General features: G+C 52.6%; 2 protein-coding genes across 2 annotated transcripts; both read right to left on the bottom strand.

Annotated features, from left to right (window-relative positions):
• Positions 1-399: 399 nt before the first annotated feature.
• Positions 400-12106, bottom strand: NCLIV_067500 (putative ftsJ-like methyltransferase domain-containing protein; the record flags this gene model as incomplete). The annotated part of the gene is made up of 16 exons (XM_003886301.1): positions 400-737; positions 1458-1861; positions 2434-2825; positions 3298-3633; positions 4084-4697; positions 5034-5126; positions 5858-6212; positions 6682-6743; positions 7271-7348; positions 7450-7685; positions 8324-8419; positions 9260-9336; positions 10126-10305; positions 10689-10895; positions 11425-11654; positions 11881-12106. The coding sequence occupies 16 exons, from the start codon at positions 12104-12106 to the stop codon at positions 400-402; spliced, it is 3924 nt and encodes a 1307-aa protein (XP_003886350.1).
• A 4156-nt stretch (positions 12107-16262) lies between these two features.
• NCLIV_067490 (putative protein phosphatase 2C) lies at positions 16263-18986 on the bottom strand (the record flags this gene model as incomplete). Its single annotated transcript, XM_003886300.1, has 7 exons — positions 16263-16336; positions 16797-17024; positions 17323-17425; positions 17642-17826; positions 18135-18317; positions 18427-18525; positions 18854-18986. 7 exons carry the CDS (start codon positions 18984-18986, stop codon positions 16263-16265), a joined length of 1005 nt encoding a protein of 334 aa, XP_003886349.1.
• Positions 18987-19206: the final 220 nt, after the last annotated feature.

Raw genomic sequence — 19206 nt, 5'->3', positions numbered from 1 at the left:
GGGAAACGAAGAGGAAGAAGAATCAGGAAGAAGACAAAGAAAGTGGAACTAGGAAAAAGATAAAGAACGAAGACAACAGAGTCGCGAAAAAGTCTCCGGAGCTTTCAGGTTTTCCAACGTACTGCCCCAAGCGACGGCTGCTTGCTCAAAAACTGCCTTGCCCCTTCTCTCTAGATGGGGAAGTTGGGTTTTCTGCTTCATTGTGTTTCGAGAAAAGTTATCAACGTGGCGCTGGCCTGACATGGCGGAAACAACGTGGATTCGTTCCTCGCGAAAAACCGTGTGCCGAAACCGCGCCGTAACGCTTCATTCACCTGTCGAGTTCCCGTCCTTTGTGTCTTCGGCGTTCTGCTATCTTCCCCTCTCTTGGGTCTCCCTGCATCCCCTCGTCCAGCGTCTCTACACGCTGCCCCGCCAGAAAACCTCCTCGTTGTCGCGTTGGACGCCGTCCCCGACGGCGGCTCGACAGATTGCTTGGAGCGAAAGAAACTTCACATTTCCCCACACGCGGTCGCTGCTTTGTGCAGCCTCCGTCAAGAGCGACTCCCACGGCACCGCAGAAGGCTTCGCTTTCTCTTCTTCACGCGCGCCGTCCCCGTCCTTGTCTTCCTCGCTCTTGTCTTCTTTCTTCTTGCCTTCGTCGCTCCGATCTTCTGCCTTCCGGCCCGCTTTTTTCTTCGAGGCGCCCGAACCAGAGCGGCACTGCCGGAAGGGCGAAGCCTCGGGGAGCAGAAAATCTGCAAAAGAGACAAAGAGAGAGGACGCGAGATCGAGGGATACCGGGGGGCGGAACTAGCGAGGGGGTGACGCACAGACGACACAGGCAGAAGAACGAAAACGCCAAAAAACACCACGAACGGGACGTTAGGCATCGAGGGTTGTCTCCATGTCACGCACAACACGCTGTAGGCTGTGCAGATCGCGAACATCCCCTCGCCTCGATCGCTGAGTTTCTCTCTCTCGGACTCCCTCTCCTGTTAGGCGAACGCGTGCTTCTTCACAGCACATTTTGGAGAAGGCCCGCCGATTTTTCTTCACACCCGTACTACGAGTTGACCTCTCGGTGCGCATGTTGAAACTCTGAGCTGCCTCTGAATTTCACGTGACTCTTGTTCTCTCTTGTGGTAGCAAAGCGTAGTCTTTCGGCACTTGGTCGAAGTCCTGCCTCTCTCGCCCCCTGGATTCCTTCCCCCACAGGTGTGAGACGGTCGCCTCCAACTCGACCGGCGTCCCTACCGACGATTCGTCTTCTGCCCCGAGCACGTGTGCGACGAAGAGAAAACTCAAATCTCTGATCACAGTGTCCAGTCTCACACCTGAGACTGTCAAATGCTACCAAAACACATGTACTCGGCGCTCCGGATTTAAACGCATCGTGTGCGGCTCTTTCGCTGGGGCCGTTTTCGACAAGTCTCTTGAACAAGAAGCGTCACACGATCTCCAGGTGTTCCCCTTACCGGCGACTCCGAGTCTTTCCAGGAAACGCGCAACAACCTTTTCCCGTTTGCTTCGCGGCTGTAGCAAAAGCGCACCGGCAACGTCCTCCTCTGTTGAGACTCCTGCCGGACTGCCGCCGCGCTGCTCCGCGGCCTTCGTCTCAGTATCTGCCGTTGCGGCGTTCCAGCACGTCTCCTGCATGCACGGGGCCTCGCCCCCATACCGCGGCTTCTTGTGCATGCGCTCTGCCTCGGCCGACGTCGCACAGACACCCGCGCTCGCGCGTTCCGAAGACGCAAGTTTTGCAGACGAGCAGTCGCCAGCATCCAGCAGGCGGCGCCGCGCGGCGGCCAGCAGCGCGAGTCGACGGTCCACGTCGCGAATCTGCGCCCGCAGGAAAAAGTCGTTCCAGCGGCAGAGCCAGCTGAGAGACACCGGGGCGCAAATCAGCACACACAGAAAAAGACACCACGGGTGAAAAAGAGCGCGAGACGCGAAGCGAATCAGCAAAGGAAGCAGAGACGGAGACCTCGCACAGGACACAAAGAGCAAGCGGCGAGAAGACGAGGAAAGGTGACGCGTAAGCGCGACAATGAGGCAAAGGGAGGGGACGGAAAAGAAAAGTCATATATAAATATACATGAATATATATATATATATATATATATGCAGTGAGAGAACAACAGTGAGGTAGACAAGGAGGATGATCGAGAGGCACACATGGTAGGAGGTCAAAAGTTACGTAGAGGTGTAGTCTCTTCGTTTGCCTAATGTGAAAAACGGAGGTTTCGTTGGAAATACGTGACACGCGACATATATATATATATATATATGGTAGGGAAAAGAGCACATATTCGCTAGTAGGAAGAAATCGGTGCGTATTCAGATTGACATGTAGGTTTCTTTTTGCGACGGCGCATACTGGCGGTTGCCTCGGTTGTGTGTTCCTTTTTGTCGCTCTGATTTTCGTTGAGAACCTCTCCTTTTATCACATACGTGGAAGGGACAAGGCCCGTGAAGAGCTTGGCGGGCAGACATTGAGAAATCGTCCAGATGGATTCGTCTTGGTTCTTCTCCCTGGAGTTCCCTCCCGCGGGGCCCTCGAGTGTCTTTCTTCCTTCTTCCTCGCGCTTGGTTTTCGCTCGCGTGTCCACGAGCCTGTCCCAGACGGTGCCGAGAATCTTCTTTGTCTCTGCGGCTTCGATGGGCCGCAAGGCGTAGCCGAGAAAGAAGCGCTGGTTTCGCCACACGGCCAGCGAGGCGGGTGCAAAGAAGGCTGCGTTCGAGAAGGCGCCGGCAAGCAGCAGGACAATACTGGCTGTGAACCGCATGTACGCGGAGTGCATGCGAAGAATGAAGTCGCCGTTCGACTCCAGGACGGTCAGAGCCTGCAACCAAGAAAGAGGACACAAGGGAAACACATCGTCCTGTGCGCCGCAGCACGATGCGTGTGAAGAATCGCATGCGCTCGCATGCATGCGCCGGTCGAAAGCGACTGCGTGCACGGCCTTCGACGATGGCAACGCATCCGGAGCTGGCGTCTCTGTCTCGCTGTCTCTGCGCAGTGGGACCCGGAGGAGCCGTCTCTGTTTTGCGGCAGGCCTCGAGACGAAACCTCTCAAAGGCCGGAAGAACGGCGTCCCGGCGAAAGACACATGCGTTCAGCATCGCTTCACAGACAATACATGTACACATAGATATGAACCACGTAAACGACACATACATGTCTATACAAATGACGTACGAAGCAGATACAGATTTGCATACAAATACAGAGACAAATGCACAGATGAAGATAGATGGATGGAGAGATATGGATATAGATGGATATGGCGAGAAATGGATAGCTAGGACGTGCACAGAGAGATACAGATATCCAAAGGTGGACGAGTCAGAAGAAGAGGATTTCCCCACTTCGAGCAGCTGGCCAACGAGGAGGACGCCGCTCCTCATTTCCGCTTCTGCGAGCTCGGCGAATGCTTGGTCGGCCACGTCCTCCTCACGCCACTCGAAAGAAAAGGAAGCAGGAGATGAAGCAGAGACAGCCGGGGAGACAGGAAAAGAAATCTGTGTCTGAGGGGCGCGTTGACAGTCCGTTCGCTCTAAACCAGTGATGTCAGCGTAGACGAGGCCAGCAGCGCACGGTCTTCTTCCGTCGCCGCCACCGCGAACAGTCAGGCACCTCGACGTAAATTTCTGAACAGGAAAGAGGAGAAAAACAAAAAAAACCGGATACGAGAGAAAGCCCACATCTCCCCCCTTTGCATTTCGCACAGACCATATCAATATATATATATATATATATATATATATACATATACATATACATATATATACATATATATATATACATATACATGTGCACCTACAGATATATATATATATATATATATATATATATACGACTCTCAGTACACTTGGAAATGTAGGTATATTGAAATCTGCTTCGGCGTGCATTTGTATGTGGGGGACTTCAGTCTTATGAACCTGCGGGGACGCGGAAAAGAAGCAGCGCGAAAGCCGAGACGATCGACGGCGACCAGAAAGCAGAGACCGCAAAAGGCACCCGAAAACCGCCAAGGAAAGTGACGCCATGGAGGCCAGAAGGCAGCCGGCTGCGGAAAGGACGCCTTGAACCGAACGCACCTGAATCAGTTCCGCACTCTTGGTTCCTCTTTCGAACTCGTTCAGGAGATCGAGACGCCCTGGGCCCTCTCGTTCGCGTGTTTTCGCGTTTGCCTCGCTTTCTCTCTGTCTCCTCGCTTGTTCGTCTTCCCAGTCGGGGATGTCGAAGAACGGCGGGAGGCGAGAAACGCCGCAGCCGTCGCCGAGAGCGTTTCGTTCGTCTTCCTCACAGGCTGAGACTCCGTTGACGAGGACCGCCCCGGACAGGGGGATTTGCGCTCGGCGAACGAGGTCCGGCAGCACGCCGCGTTCCGGTGGCTCGCCCTCCGCGCGCGCCTCCCCAGCCTCGCCGTCTGTACAACCCTCTGTCCCCTGTGAAGATAATTCCAGGTAGCCTGAGGGGTACCGGCGTGCCAGGCTGTCTCTCCACGCTTGGAGCTTCTGCAGACCTCGCCCGGGTGCGCCTTCCCGCGGAGTGGAGTCCGGTGAGCGAGAGGCGACTGGCGACGCGGGGCAGAGACACAGGAGCGCGAGGGCAAGGTCGACTGTGAAACTCGAGGGAAGCGAGACGGGCGCAGCCGCAGCGAAAGAGGAAGAACGGTCGCCCTCGGAGACCAAGTAATCCGACGGAAGATCTGACAGCAGCAGAGCAAAAGAGGAGGAAATGTTCCAGAAAGGAGGGATAAAGGGGAGAGAAGAGACGCGTCCCGAGCGACGTACGGAAAGAGTCCGGGACGGAAATGGGCAAGGGAAGGCAGCGGGAGTGCGGAGGAGACGGAGGGGCGAACAGCCAGCGCATCCCTCAACGACACAGCCCCGGAGGGAGAAGACGGAGAGACAGCTGGGCGAGGACGCTGGAGGTTGCCACGAGCGCAGCCAGAGACAGAGACGGCGACGCCGAGCACCGCGCGAAACACACACCGACCGCAAACGGGACCGTTTTTTCCAAAAGAAGAACGATGATCACTCACACGGCAGGACAAAGGGGAGTCGGGTCCGCTTCTCCATCAACAACGCCATGAGCTGGTCGTCCGCGAACCGGGAAAGACGGACAGCGAAGGGCCCTGGCAAGCAGCGAAGGGAGACACGGGTAAGCGGAGAGGTTTCAGAAACCGAAGGCGCGCGGAACGCCCACGAAGCAAAAAGCGCTTTGTCCGAAAGGCGTCTCCGGCGCGTCAGGCCAACAGCCGACGCAGGCGCACGCAACTGGCCTTGCCATCTCCACATCGAAGACGGGAGCATCCTCCCATGCAGTCGCCACTGAGGAAATCGACACAGGCGCTCCACCTGTCCGACGTGTGTCAACTCGAGACAGTGTCCTATCTTTTACCCTCTTCTCGCCATCGCTGCGTTTACCTAGCGCTGTTTTGATGCATGCGCCCTTCCACAGCGCAACCTCTCCACAGAAATCTGCACTGCTGCACCTCCCACACTCCCACCCTTCTGCTCCATATAAATATATATATATATATATTTATAATATATATACTTATATATATATATATATATATATATATATACTTATATATATATATATATATATATACTTATATATATATATATATATATATATATACTTATATATATATATATACTTATAATATATATATATATATATATATACTTATAATATATATGCTTATAATATATATATATATATATATACTTATAATATATAATATATATATATATATATATTATATATACTTATAATATACATATATACATGTTTCTACAGAAATATGAGGATGTATCTGACGGCGAAAGTGGGTTTATCTGGGTGCGCACAGCTTACGTATGGCAAGAGCTGGTGTGATCCATCGACTCTTTGGCCTGAGGTAGTCCTTTCGCTGCAGGCCTTCTCCTAACTCCTTCGTCCACCGCTCTCGCTGTTCCTTTTCTTCTTCGCGCTCTTTTTCGTCTTGTTCTTCTTCGAGGTGATTTCCCGCGCCGGCGGCGTCTGCTGAGGCGTCTTCTTCCGCGGCGTGGCTCTGTCCAGAAATGCCCGCGAAGAACGAGAGAAGGTCGCCGGGCGCTCCCGCGCCGCCTCCCGAGTGGCTCGCGGGTTGCCGTGAAGCCGCAGTCCGACGAGGCTTCATGTGCAGCCCGAAAAGATTCAGCCAAAACGGCAGGCGCTTCGATGGGGCCCCCTGTAGTTACACCGCAGCACGAACCGAGGCTCGAATCTCGACACGCATGCATCCAACATCAACAGAGATCGCATATATGGATACAGATAGACACCGAGAGACAGACAGAAAGGTAGATAGATAGATATAGATAGATATCCAAGCATGGAGGTGTAGATGGGGAGGGACGGAGAAAGCGTGACACGTAGGAGATGTGACGTGTTTAGTTCTTCTTTTTGTTCTTCAGCAGGTTTCAGGTGGCTGAAGCCGTCGGTATACACTTGTGCGTGCAGCTGCATCGGCAAAAGCCACGGAGAGTGCAGATGCCTTCGTCCACATGCGCTGGGTAGCCGCATGCAGATACCGGCGTGAGTATATGTTTTGTGTAGCCACAACAATATACACAACTATACATATATATATATATATATATATAAATATATGCATGTGTGTGTGCATCTTGGAAGATTTGCGGTTCTTTCCGGCATACCCCTGGACCGGTCGGATCGTAAGCCTCCGGTGACTCGTGATCCTCGTGGTCGATCCGGCCGCCTGAAGAAAAAACTCGAGCACGGAGCCTGGTGGGGTCTTATCCGTTGGTTGGAACCGTCTTTCGTTCCTTTTCCTTTCTCGATTTCCTTTCCGTCGGATTCTGTTGCCCCTCAAAAAAATTTTCAAGTGGCGCGCCCCCCTTCCTGCCTCTCGCGTGGCTTCACCTCGCGGCTCTTCTCTCTCTTTTCCGTCTCCTTTCTGCTGCCTGTGTTCCTTCTCGCGTGCAGTCGGTTTTGCACGCCGCGTCCCACCCTCAGTCTCTCCGGCTTGCTTCTTCTCTTTTGTCTGCGTCGGCCTCTCCTTCTCTCGCTCTTGGGTTCTTGCTCCTCCCTTCTCTCTTTCCACTGGTTCGTCTCCTTCCACTCCAGGCGCTCTATGCCCGGCTTCCCTTTTCTCCTTCGCTTGAGCGTTCTCCGCAGCAGCTGATTCGCGCTCTGGCAACTTCCGATGTTGCGCCTGCGCGTCCCCAGTGGCCATCTCTTGCTTTCTCCCCGCTCATCCCTTCACCTGTTTCTCGCGCAGCTCACCCGATCGCGGCAACAGCTCCAGGTACTGAGCGAGAGACTCTGTCTCCTTCACAGCGAGAGCTGAACTTTGCCCGCTCCCTGCAGGCACAAATGGAGAAAGAAACAAAACGTGTTAACCTCGAGATTTGCGAAAAGCGACACTCCGCCGCCTCCGACTCCACCCGCGGCTTCGCCCTCACCGTCTTCGGCCTGCTTCCGCTGCGCCTCCACAAACGCGCACACCGCGCGCACTGCCGCTTCAGGCTTGACGAAAGGGATCCGTCTCCCTGCTGCTGCCCTGCCTCTGGCCCCTCGTCCATCTTCCTCGTCTATAAGCCGAGCCGCTGTCTCCCACTGGAGCTGTCGAGCTGCGTGCAGCGCCTCAAAGAGGTCATGGCATCGCTGGCGGTCTTGCAGCGTGCCCTGCACTCTTCGTCTGCGGAGGGGAAAACGAATGGAGAAAAAACAAGCAGCATACTCGTATTCTTCGGAACGCATTTACATATACTCAAACATATGCACAGAGATATCCACATGTGCATTTATTCGTATGTATGTAGGTATGTATGTATGTATGTATTGATGCAAATTGCTGAGAAAGGAGTATCCAGGGAAGGGAGAGAAGAATGAACAAGCATCCATACATAGACATATATACATATAGGTTTTGATGTAGATATAGGTATAGAAATATATAGCTAAATAGATATATCCAAACGCATATGTACATGAGAATGATTAACTACGGAACAATATACGCACGTATGTTTGGGACATCGAGTTGAATCTCACAGGCAAAAAACGGAGACCTCGGTTAAGAGTTGTGTTTCACAAGCGTTTTGCCGAGCAGGAAACACGAAACCCAATTTGTTTTCTACACAGGCGCAACCGCTCAGAGTCAGTGGCGCCTCCCGCTGTCCTCTCTGCGCTCTGGCAGTTCCCCGTCTGAGCACTGCCCCGCTCGAGGGGCGACGGGAAAAACGCATGCAGTTGTGGCGATTTTGCGCAACACGCACACACACAGAAAGGTGGGAAACACGACGACGTGGCTACTGGCAACGAAACGGAGCTCACCTCGTGGCTCTCCTGGTCGAGTTGGTGAACGGATTCCTCGCCCAGTCCGTCATGAAGTGAACGTCCTTGACAATGCGGTCTTGAAAGTTTATCGGCCTAGGCAGAGCAAGCGCGAGACAGCTCGCGAGACAGAGAGTGGGAAGGTGGCATCAAAGAAGAACAGGCACCCTGACAAAGCACGAAGGACGGGTGGGCGAAGAAGACCGCGAAAGGCACCAGAAAAGGAAGCATCGCGCGTACCGCGCAGGAGAGGTTTAGCTCCACCCTCAGGCGCTGGCGGCAGACGCAGGACAAAACGCGTTGGAGCAAAAGACGCGCCAAGACAAGGCCGACGGTGTTGTATGCACGGTTCCCAACGACCTTTTCCGTCCTCTCTTTTGAGGCCCTTGATTCCCCGCCTTCCGTTTCGTGCCCGTTCGGCGTACTCGATTTGGTGCCGACGAATGAAATCTGCCGCCTTCTCCCTCTGCCTTTGGAAGCATGCCTGGAGCGCCCCATGGTCCAGGCGCCGAAAGAGCCTGGACATTTGCCGGAAGGAGAAGTGGGAAAGCCGAGATAAGAGACAAATATCGGGAGAAAGATGAGAAAGCTGGCGCGACAAGGCGCGCAGCGGTTTCTGAGGGGGGAGCCTAATCGGAAGCATCAGGGAAAAAGAAGGAAACGTCGCCACAGGAACGGAGGACCGCGACGCGTAGGCGAAGAACCGAACACCGAGAAAGAGAGGGAATGGCTGCGTGGAGCCGGTGGACGAAAGAGTCGAGAAAGAGACACTCAACCCGGTGGCAAAAAGGAGACACATGAACGTCTTTGCTGTTTCGCGGGCTTCGTCTGATTCGACGACGGCCATCGACCTGCCGCGCGCGCTCTTGTTTCATCTTTCCCAATTTCCTTCCTCTCTCAGTCCTTGCTTCCTTTTGGTTTCGGTCGAAGACCTACGACAGATTTCGGTCGATCTGCTGAATCTGGTGCGAGGCGAAGAACCTGGCAGCTTCTACGCACTCTTGAAGAAATTCCTACGAAGTCGAAGAAATGAAACTGGTGAAAACGCATGCGCAAGCATACAGGAAAAAAGACACCACGAAAAAGGACAAACGAGAGATCCACCTCTCGTTGTCGTCCCTCTGCCTCTCTATGTCGATGCGCGCCGTCGAAAATAGGCTGTGTATCAGCACGTATAGATAGATAGATAGATAGATAGATAGATAGATAGATAGATAGATAGATAGATAGATAGATATGCATATACATATATGCATAGAGAGAGCAACAGATGTGGATGTAGATACGTGGTTGGCCACATCCGGCTGTGAACTTGTCGCCTCATTTGTCTGTCGGCCTAGTGTCTCAGTACCCCATTGCTAGCTACCGTTCCCAAAACCGAGATAAGTTCCAGACAGCGACAGACACCGGAAACGACATCGACAGATGCATCCAGATATACACTGGCATATACGTACACATATACAGATACCGAAAATATCGATAGACACCGACACATACACAGCTATAGACATATATAGAGAGAGATAGACAGCTACTGATAGGCAGATACCTATAGATAGGTAGAGACAGATAGATAAATAGATATAAGGAGCCATACATAGGTAGATAGAGAGATGAATAGATACAGATAGGTAGATGACTCGATAGAGACACAGAGACAAGCCTACACACGCACACACTCATAGAACGTTGTCTCCAGGTAGAGAGATGCACAGATCGAGAAAGAAATGTGTAGGTTTGGCATGTGTAGAGCAGCCGGGGGGCTAGAACACGCCAGAGCAAAAAACGGGCGAGAGTACCTCGGGAATCCAGTGTTTGGGAATGAGAGTTTTTCCTTGCTTTCCGAGAACGTCGTGGGCCGAGTCGACAAGACGTGAGAGAACAGACAGAAAGGAAGAGCGAATGCCGACAAACTCCAGGCAGACAGCGTAGAGCTCAGAATTCCCGGGGCGGCTCATGGAGGGTTTCGCCAAAACCACCTGATCGCAGATAAAAACAGGGACAATCCAGCGGAGACAAGAAACAAAACCGGTGAGCGCGAACGCGGGGCCCATATCAGAAATGCCCTAAATCTCATCCGTTCTCACTCCGCCGCTTGCGCTCTATTCCCCGAGCGTATATACCCCTACACAAAAGTAGGCAAAGCGACGATTCGACATAGGGGCTCATACGCATTTAGCCATCAACGCAAATATAGACATATATGTGTACGTTGAGGAATAGAGCGACACGGATATATATGCGGAGATATGTATACATGGATAGGCATATATATTTGTATAAGTAGAGATAGAGATAGATCGATGCAGAGCTCGTTCGACGAAGAAAGCTATAGAAGTTGGCCTTTGTTTCGCCTTCCTACATGGTTGAAGCACATGCTTAAGATGGCGAGAATCGAGATCGACTGGTGGGAGAGAAGGCCGTACATCTTGACGATGCCAGTGCCTTTTATGTTCAAGAGGCCGAGCATGCAAACGACCTCGGCGAAAACAAGAGGCGCCGTCAGCTCCTCTTGCAGGTGCGGCGCGAACTGTACGTCGAAGGATCCGTCGGCTGTGACGAGGTCCGCCTAGAGAAGAGAAGAAAACAGTCTTCGAAACTCGGCATGCACTCGCCCCCACCGTGAGTTCAGGCAGGCCATGAAGACATCATGGGTTTTTTTGGGAATCGCGAAAAACAGACACGACAGTCAGTCGCTGTTTTCCCTCACGTGGCGACCTGCAAAAACTGGATCTGAGGAGACCAGCACTGCATCTCGGTCGGCCAAAAAAACCGAGACAGACGGCATTTTGCCACGCGCTTCTTGCTAGCACTGCATGCGAACGCACCCACAGAAACACACCAATTCAGATGGGAACAACAAACTCGAAGCCTCGCCACTTTCACCTTTTTCAGTGAACGCCTTACATACATAGCTGTAGACAGGTAGCTACCAGGGTGTCTATGTAACAGTACATTGCGTACCGATGAAGCTACGCGAGTGTCGGTTTGCGTGGTGTGTTTTGGCTGATTCCAACGCAGCGTATCTGCAATCCGGCACATCCGTGACGGGGCGGCAGATCTGTTTTTTTGAGCTGGTGAAAACGCCGTAGACCTACCAGGCCGAACGGCGTGGGGTTTTCTCGGGTTCTCGGCTCCCTGGATGTGTGATTCCAAATGAATTCGATGTTTCGCCTCTTCACAATGTCCCCGGTCTCGTCGTAGCCCGTGAGCCAAAGGTCCTCGGTGTGTCTGTACAGCACGTCGTCGTCGAGCAGCTCAGAAGGATTGCCTCCTTCGTGGTACGGCGAAAGCGAGACGGCGCGCCACACGTGGCCGAGGGCGCCTTCTGCAACAGAGAAGGGAAAAGGATGAGACGCATGTCCGCGAAAAAGTGAGCCGCCGTGGAGCACGCGAGAGACACCCGTGCGTCGCCTGTCCGATGACGTCCTCCGCGCAGCTGACTCAAGGCAGCAGCCGCTAAAACGTCCCAGGAAAGAGTGTGCAAGAAAAGAGCTCCGACAACAGCACAGAAGGGGGCGACAGGCAGCGAGACCACAGAGACACAGACGTACTTGTTTTGGTTTTGATGAAATGATTTGTCGCAGCAATGAAACCGCCCGGGCATTCACAGAGATGCACACTCTTGATGCTCGGGCCTGCCGGAGACCGGCCGCCGTGCGAGTCGAGAAAACTCTGCGACGCGAGGCAGCCGCGGAGTGGCGGCAGGGCCGGAGTCTGTGCGAGAATCTCGTATAGTTTCGCCCAGGAATTGATCACCAATTCAGGCGCAAACCCCATGCTGTCCTTCACCTAAAGCGCGACAGTCCACAAGGCATCAAAACACGAGGAACAGGAAACAGACGATCGCTCATGGAGAGCCGCGATCGTTACAAAAGAGAGATTGAGGACAGAGAGCAGAGCAGAGACTTCGTAGCGCCGGTGGGCAGAACCAGGGCGGCAGCAATCCAACATGCGCAGGGACGTATCTGGGCTCCAGTTTGCCAGCCGCGAGAAGACGGGAGAGATGAGAACACGGACACCAGAAAAAACGAAGTGGAGAGACAGCATGTCGAGTCACAGCGCAGCCCAGGCGCCAATCCATTTGCGCTGGTCTTCTCGCAGTCAAATCAGCTGTAGTCGTTGTATTCGCCTCGCGTCTCTGCGTTCATGATGTTTTCGTATGTGTCCTGGCTTGGTTGTGTTTCTGTTTCATTTCCCTCTCTCTCGCCGTGTCCTTCCGTCTCTCTGTCTCCACCTCGTTCCTACACCTGATTCCTCTGATTCGTCTCCCTTCCGTTTCTATCTGCGCCTATTCTTTCCATATTCTCTCCTCCTGTTTGTTGTGGTATCTCCTTTCCTCTCCACGTTCTCCCCATCTCTCTCTGTACCTCTGCATTGGCGCCGTCTTGCGCCCGGTGCACTATTTTTTCTTCGCTGCAGCTTTGTCTTCTTTCCGCTCTACTTCCTCCTGTCCTTCTCTCTCACTTGTTCCACCGCCCCTATTCGATGTCGGTTTGCGCCTCCCTCCTCTCAGCTTGCCTGTCTCTCCAGCTTTCTCTCCTTCGGGCGTGGCGTCCCGTTCCCCGCTCCCTTCCCGCGCTCCCGCCTCTCACCTTTTCTCGAATGGTGGGGAGGACTCGCTTCATCACATCAGTGGCGTTCGTGTGGCGCTTCCACTCTCCGATTTCAATGGAGCTCAGACGCTGCCGAACCTCGTCGAGTTCCGCCCGAATCTTTTCGGCTTCTGGCAAAGAGAAGGCTGGCGCCCTGCACGGAACACAACAGACAGCGCAGGCGCGAGACAGCGGGCGTCGACGAGTGTAACAAGGTTGAAGAGAAAAAGACACAGAAAGTCAAAGGCGAGAGAAGAAGAAGAAGAAGAAGAAGAAGAAGAAGAAGAAGAAGCAACGCCGGAGAAAGCCCGGTTCGGCGCATCGAGGATCCAGGTGAGGCACACACTGAGTGGCGACACAGGAGTAAACAAGTACTCTTGAGAAGGCCAGCTGGAAACGGTAATGACAAGCAAAAGCCAGATAGACAGAGCGAAAACGTCTGGTCATTGGCATGTCTTCAACGATGCGGCAAGCGTTGGTAAGACACGTTCTTCATGAGAATGGTGGAAAATAAACATCCGAAAGAACGTCGAGGATTCTTCACTCACTGGCCCACTTGAGTGGCAACGCTTTCACATATGCATTTCACTCTCTTCTTCTCGCAGTTTCGACAGGGCGAGGCAGATGGTGGAAGCTGAGAGCCGGCATACTGGAGCCGCTGGAGGCTCGACTGAAAGCAGTAGAAGCGTTCGAGACGAATTTCCGGCAAAGCTGTATGTGTGACGAGTCCAGAGGACGGAGCTCGATGCCCCGCAGACGCGGGCGGCCCGCCTGTGTTCACCATTTTCGGAGAGAGACGACGAGAGAAGACAGCCAGCGCACAGAACTGAAGGGATGGAGACGGAGATTCTGGAGACGGAGACAGGAGATGTCGCGGGAGGAAAAGGAGACGAAAGGGAGAACAGAGATGCCAGGAAGAATATGCCGTGAGCGAGAAGCGTCTTTTGAGAGATAGAGGAGAGAGGAGACGGTGCGCGACGAACAGGGGAAGCGGAGTACCGCGGGAAACGGTGAGGACGCAGGGGAGAGGGCGAAGCTACAGGTATCCGAGGACAAGAAACGGCGAAGAGATGTGGGGTTGCTGGCAGTTTGACACGCGGAAAGAGAGAGAGTCAAGAGGAGAAGAAGGAGAAACTGCCTCAAAACAATGGCGGCTGGTCAACGGCCAGCACTCGTTCTGTCTCGCGTCCCAGGAGGGGGACGGGCGCGGGGCAGTCCGGGATTTCGGTTGTGAAATCAGAAGGCAGTCCGCGTTCCGACAAATGGCCTTCAGCCACCCTATCCTGAGGAACGGGGAAAGCCGGCTGTCTTGTCGTTCCACCCAGAAAGAGGCACGCGGCAAACCAACTCGCCGCACGGCCGGCGTGGTTTCCAGGCTTGTATCTGGCGTTCTAAGACGCTCTCCTAGCGGTCAACGCTGCCATCTTGCCGACTATTTCAAATCGACACATCCCTCTTTCTGAGTGCCGGCCTGAACATCAGCAGATACCAGTCAAGAAAACCAGGAACTTTTTCCCCCCTTGAATTCGGAGGGCCCGCAAGACAAGCGATTCAATACGACAGATCTTTTGTGGCAAATCAGCGTGAGGATATGCAGCGGAAGAAAAGTGAAAGGCAGAGAAGTCGGGTATACACCGGGAGGAGTTTTACCCCACGAAAAGGTCATGCTGCTGCGTCTCTGGAAGAGAAAAAATCATCAGTTTTCGAGAGCAGGGACGTCGATACTGCGACAGAAATTCGGAGCTCCAGGTGGGAGGCTGGAGGGCCCTGCTTTTTGAGGCGTGAGTAAACCACCGGCGGGGCAGTCGCTGGTGGCGTCGCGAGAATGGAAACAAACTGAGATGGACCTAATTTTCTAGGGGACTCTTTGAAAGCGGAAATCCGAATAAAATCGCTGTTTCATTAGAGTGCAGAAGACGACAAAGGCATTGTCGAACTCTTTTCGCACGGAACGCGCACGAGAGCATGCAGATCGATGTTGCTCTGTGTTGCATGCACACCTTAGTCCTGACCAACTGGCGAACTCGCACGTTTTTTCTCCTGTCTCTGGTGAAAAGAGTCTGAAACCAAAACCCACGCGTGAACTTTGCTCCTGGCTTTTTGGCAAGACTGTGTTCGGCCAGTAGCGCTACTATGTGTATGCAGTCCGTCTTTCTTCAGGAACGCAAACACGTCAACGCCAGTTGTTGGTTTCACAGTTTAAGCCCGCTGCAGCGTATCAGGGTATGTGCTTTCAAGGAACTGGGACTGTCACGTTCTGGCTGAGGCTGTGGCGCCTCAATCTTCCTAGTCGGTGAGAGAAAGCGAAGGACGGAGGCAGGAGGGAACACAGAGAAGGATGTAAAGAGCGAGGGGGGGTTGGAATACATCGTGTCCTCGGGAACCTCATTCCCTGAGGAAGTGCTACGTAAAACGTTGCCGAAGCGTCACGCGGCGAATGAGGTGGCGAATACCCGCTTCATTCCAGTTTCGACCGTCTCGCTTTATGCTCAGCACTGTGAACCTGTCAAATTTCAAAAGGGAAACTACAGATGAGCAGAACATACCTGCGGCCAAGCTTACGTCGTGCTATCAACACTGAAGTGGCCGCCTGATCGCGACGGCGAACCCCTAGAAACTACAGCCACGAGTGTTAACGGATCGCCAGTACAATGGATAGTCAGGTCACTGGCTCCACGGTCGTGTGTCTGCGCATTCTCTTCGAGTTCCCTGATGTGGATGGCTGGCTCAGACTGCTGTGCGTCAACTGGTATTACCACGGTGGGGCTTCTCGACACAGTAACTCAGGGGGATGTGCCGGCACTACGGGCGTTAAGTAATGTAATCGAAAGCATTCTGTCTCTACATCTCCACACTTAGGGCCCTCGAAGATTTTTTAACAAAGCCTGGACATCCACGGTCACACAGTTCTCGAAAACGCGAAGGATAAACAAAAGGCAACGCGTTACCGGATACACCAAAAGAGATATGATGCTATCGACCCCACTTACAAAGGCTGCACCTGGCGCCCGTTCTCCCTCCTTTTTGTACGTGAGTCGCCGTAATCTGGAGAGCCCTCGACAAACAAGGATGGAACACCGAACTGTGATGCATATGAAGTCCGGCATTCACCGGCATTCGCATGTAGTGTTCCGGCTCATTTGGATACAGGCGTACTGCTGATGCCCAATGCATAAGCCACTCAATGCGTTCGTACTATCAGATCCTACCTGGGCGTCTCCATAGATTCGTCGTGAATGCGTTAAAAAGCGATTCGAATTCTAGCTCGGAACAAGGAACTTCCGGTTGCTAAACACGCGACAGTATTCACTGGGTTTTTGTCACATGTACGTATAAACTGCTTAAAATAGGGGCAAGAAAAAGTTACTTTTTGCCGTCTCAAGTCGATGCGTCCAATCTTCGCTTAGTGTAGTTACTGCAAACGCATCACAGGTAGTCGCAGCTGGCAGGTCGGTCACACGCAAAGACTCTAAGAAGCTGTCGATTGCCACCCGCAACACGACAGTCGATCGCTGGTGTACGCACTGTATAAAGTGGCCATCGACGGGATGAGGAACTCTGTAGCTGGGACGAACGGACCGGAAAGCTATGTTATGCGAAGAAGGTACTCTGGTGTAGCAAATAGATAGCGAAAGAAACAGGCAAGTAACGGCTACACCAAAGTGCTGATAAATGTCTTGAGTTTGTTGTGCAACTTCACCAAATGGTTTCGTGCTTATCAGAAGACAGCAGCGGTTCCGATTCCCAAATTGACTACATTTCGTAGGTTCTTTGTTGCTCTAAACAAAATGATGAATAAATGGAGGGCTCTTGTCACAGTTGGCACTATAGAGAGTTCGCCTCTCCATGTACGAATGACAGACGGTAAAACCTACTCAGCTTGTCTCTGGTCCAAACGTGGGCTTGAAGGGTTGCGACAGGAACCGCTGCGGGCTCCTGACGGAGTGAGGTAACTATTGTGCTGATATTGTCGAAAGAACCTGCCGCGTAAGCCTTGTCGGCAAGAAACGTTGCAGTCTTAACTACGTCATTCGTTTGTGAGAAAGTCTCCCGCGCGAATGCCGCCACATGAGCCCAGCTCATTTCAGCCGGCTCCGTCACGCCTGCACACAGAAGGATACCGCAAGTTTATGAGAAATGAAACCGGGCATTGCATGGGGGATTGCTCGTCTGCATCACAAGTCTCGGCTGGCCATATTTTGTGAATCAGAGGAGAGTCGTCTCATCAGCTATCCGCATCTGATCACGTAGGTCTGTGGATGTGTGACGCAGATCGTTGGTGCTGGTCAACGAATAACCTATCGTGTGTGTGTCGTCGGTGTATAAGCCACTCGGCCCATGAATTTGAAAAAGACTAGGGGCGCAACATGCACTACCAGCCTGTAAAATGGTTCACCTTACCGTCACAAAAGAGGAGCAGTAAATCACCGTAGGTAGCGAAGAAATACCGGATATCTGGCTTGGAGATCACTGGTGTGTCACCGGACCCTGGCTCCTTTAAAAGCTGCACATCAAGGCACATACGCAACCCATGTTCAAACCAACATACACAGGAGCGTGATTGGTCGAATTCTCGGGGTGAAATAGCCCTTTGTAGAATGAGTTCGTCCGGCTGTGAGATTCTTCTGCGGGCATCCAGGTCACCTCATGCATCGCCAAAAGGTAGATTGATTCCATGCGGATTCGCTGCATAACATGTGTTGCAACGATGGTAACTTACGAAGTCGCCGAATGATCTGCTGACAGCTAAAAGTCCGTTGACTCGAGCGACCGATCTTGCGGTCTCATCGGTTACAAACCCCCCAGCTCGCTCAATGCGGCTCTTTTCTTCGGGATCATCGGGTTTGTGATCCTTTGTCATCTCATAGTAGTCATTCCCACCGAGCAGCATCGCCCGGCTGTCTCCTGCGTTCACATCAACGCGGACAGCATGCGTGTATAGGATACAGTTGCCTTTGCGCGTCTATAGATGTGAAACTATGACGCAACTGTCGACTATTCTTCTTCACGCAGGGGTGAGCACCGTAGATGTACATAAGGGAAGGGGGAATTCTTCGTGTCAGTTATTGTGATATGTCCCTTGACGCACCGCCTGCACACGTGCATCAGGTTGCCTATGTCTGGTATAATGGTGTCAGAAAAGTTCACATAGTATCGGAAGTGGACGCAGAACACACATGCGGATTCCACTGCAGAATACTTTTCAGACTCACCAACGTTTATAACGTAAAGGCGAAATGGAGCATCAGGCGATCCCAGCGTTATCTGTGCAGCTGGTGACGCCTCTTGTCCATATTCCTCTTTGAGAGGTGTGATTGCCGGGTCCCCCACAATTTGTCTTCCACGAACGGTGACCTGTTCCGGCTTCTCCACCTTCTCAATTACAACTATTACACCTGTGACGACAGAAGAGGGCAGGAATAAAAGTGATAGTGAAAATGCTTGAAAGGTGGCAAGCCCGTAAATCTCCAAGGCAACCTACGGTCTTTCTTCCACCAGACTCACCTGTTGAGCCGCTATGTATTATTTTATACATCTTGAGCTCCTCATCCAAATCATTGCAGATCTTCTCGATGGTTTGTCGAGACAAGCTCCTATGCTTCGCTGCGCGAGACCCAAAGCACACAGTGATGCGCACATCCCGAAGTTTTTTAGAAGGCGAAAACTACAGTGTTGGAGGGGTAAGAATGTAAGAAGAGTATTTCTGGTCAATTCACAGCACACCGACTTAACACTGCGTGTTGTGTCTCGGAGCTTCTTCGGGTAGTTCACTAGAATGGGCCAGCAGAAAAGAAGCATGTAATTTTGGCGCGCTGGTGCTGTTCACTGCAAGCTGGTCATATTCATTTGGTGTATCCACCGTGTTGCAGTCCCATGATGTTCCCTTGACCGGCAGGGTTGAGAGATGGGCATGTCGGCAGTCAGCCGTTACCGAAAAGAGATTGAAGGTGATTCGCAGCGTAGTGGGCAACGTGCGGCCCGCCATGACCATCGAACAGCGCTTGTATACGGACGTTTGGGTGGGAATAGATTGCCATATCCACCACCAGCGCCTGAATTGCCATACAGAAATAATGCATTTTGGACGTAAACAGGAGGATTGTATCCCGAATGTGTATGGGAGCGCGCGGTAGTGGGCCACAGGTAACAAGCAAAAAGTCCTATGGCGTTCCACGGGAGTGTAAAAGAGTAGTTAGATATTATTTGCATGGCAGAATCGTCTTGCTGGTGTGTCGCCGGGTCTCGCTAAAGGATGGTGGATGCCAGCAGGTCGGTCATCAGAGG

This window comes from Neospora caninum, chromosome XII (genome assembly GCF_000208865.1).
Source record: "Neospora caninum Liverpool complete genome, chromosome XII".
NCBI lineage: Eukaryota > Apicomplexa > Conoidasida > Eucoccidiorida > Sarcocystidae > Neospora > Neospora caninum.
Note: the sequence above shows the minus strand (reverse complement) of the source record. Positions and strands in the feature narration are given on the sequence as shown.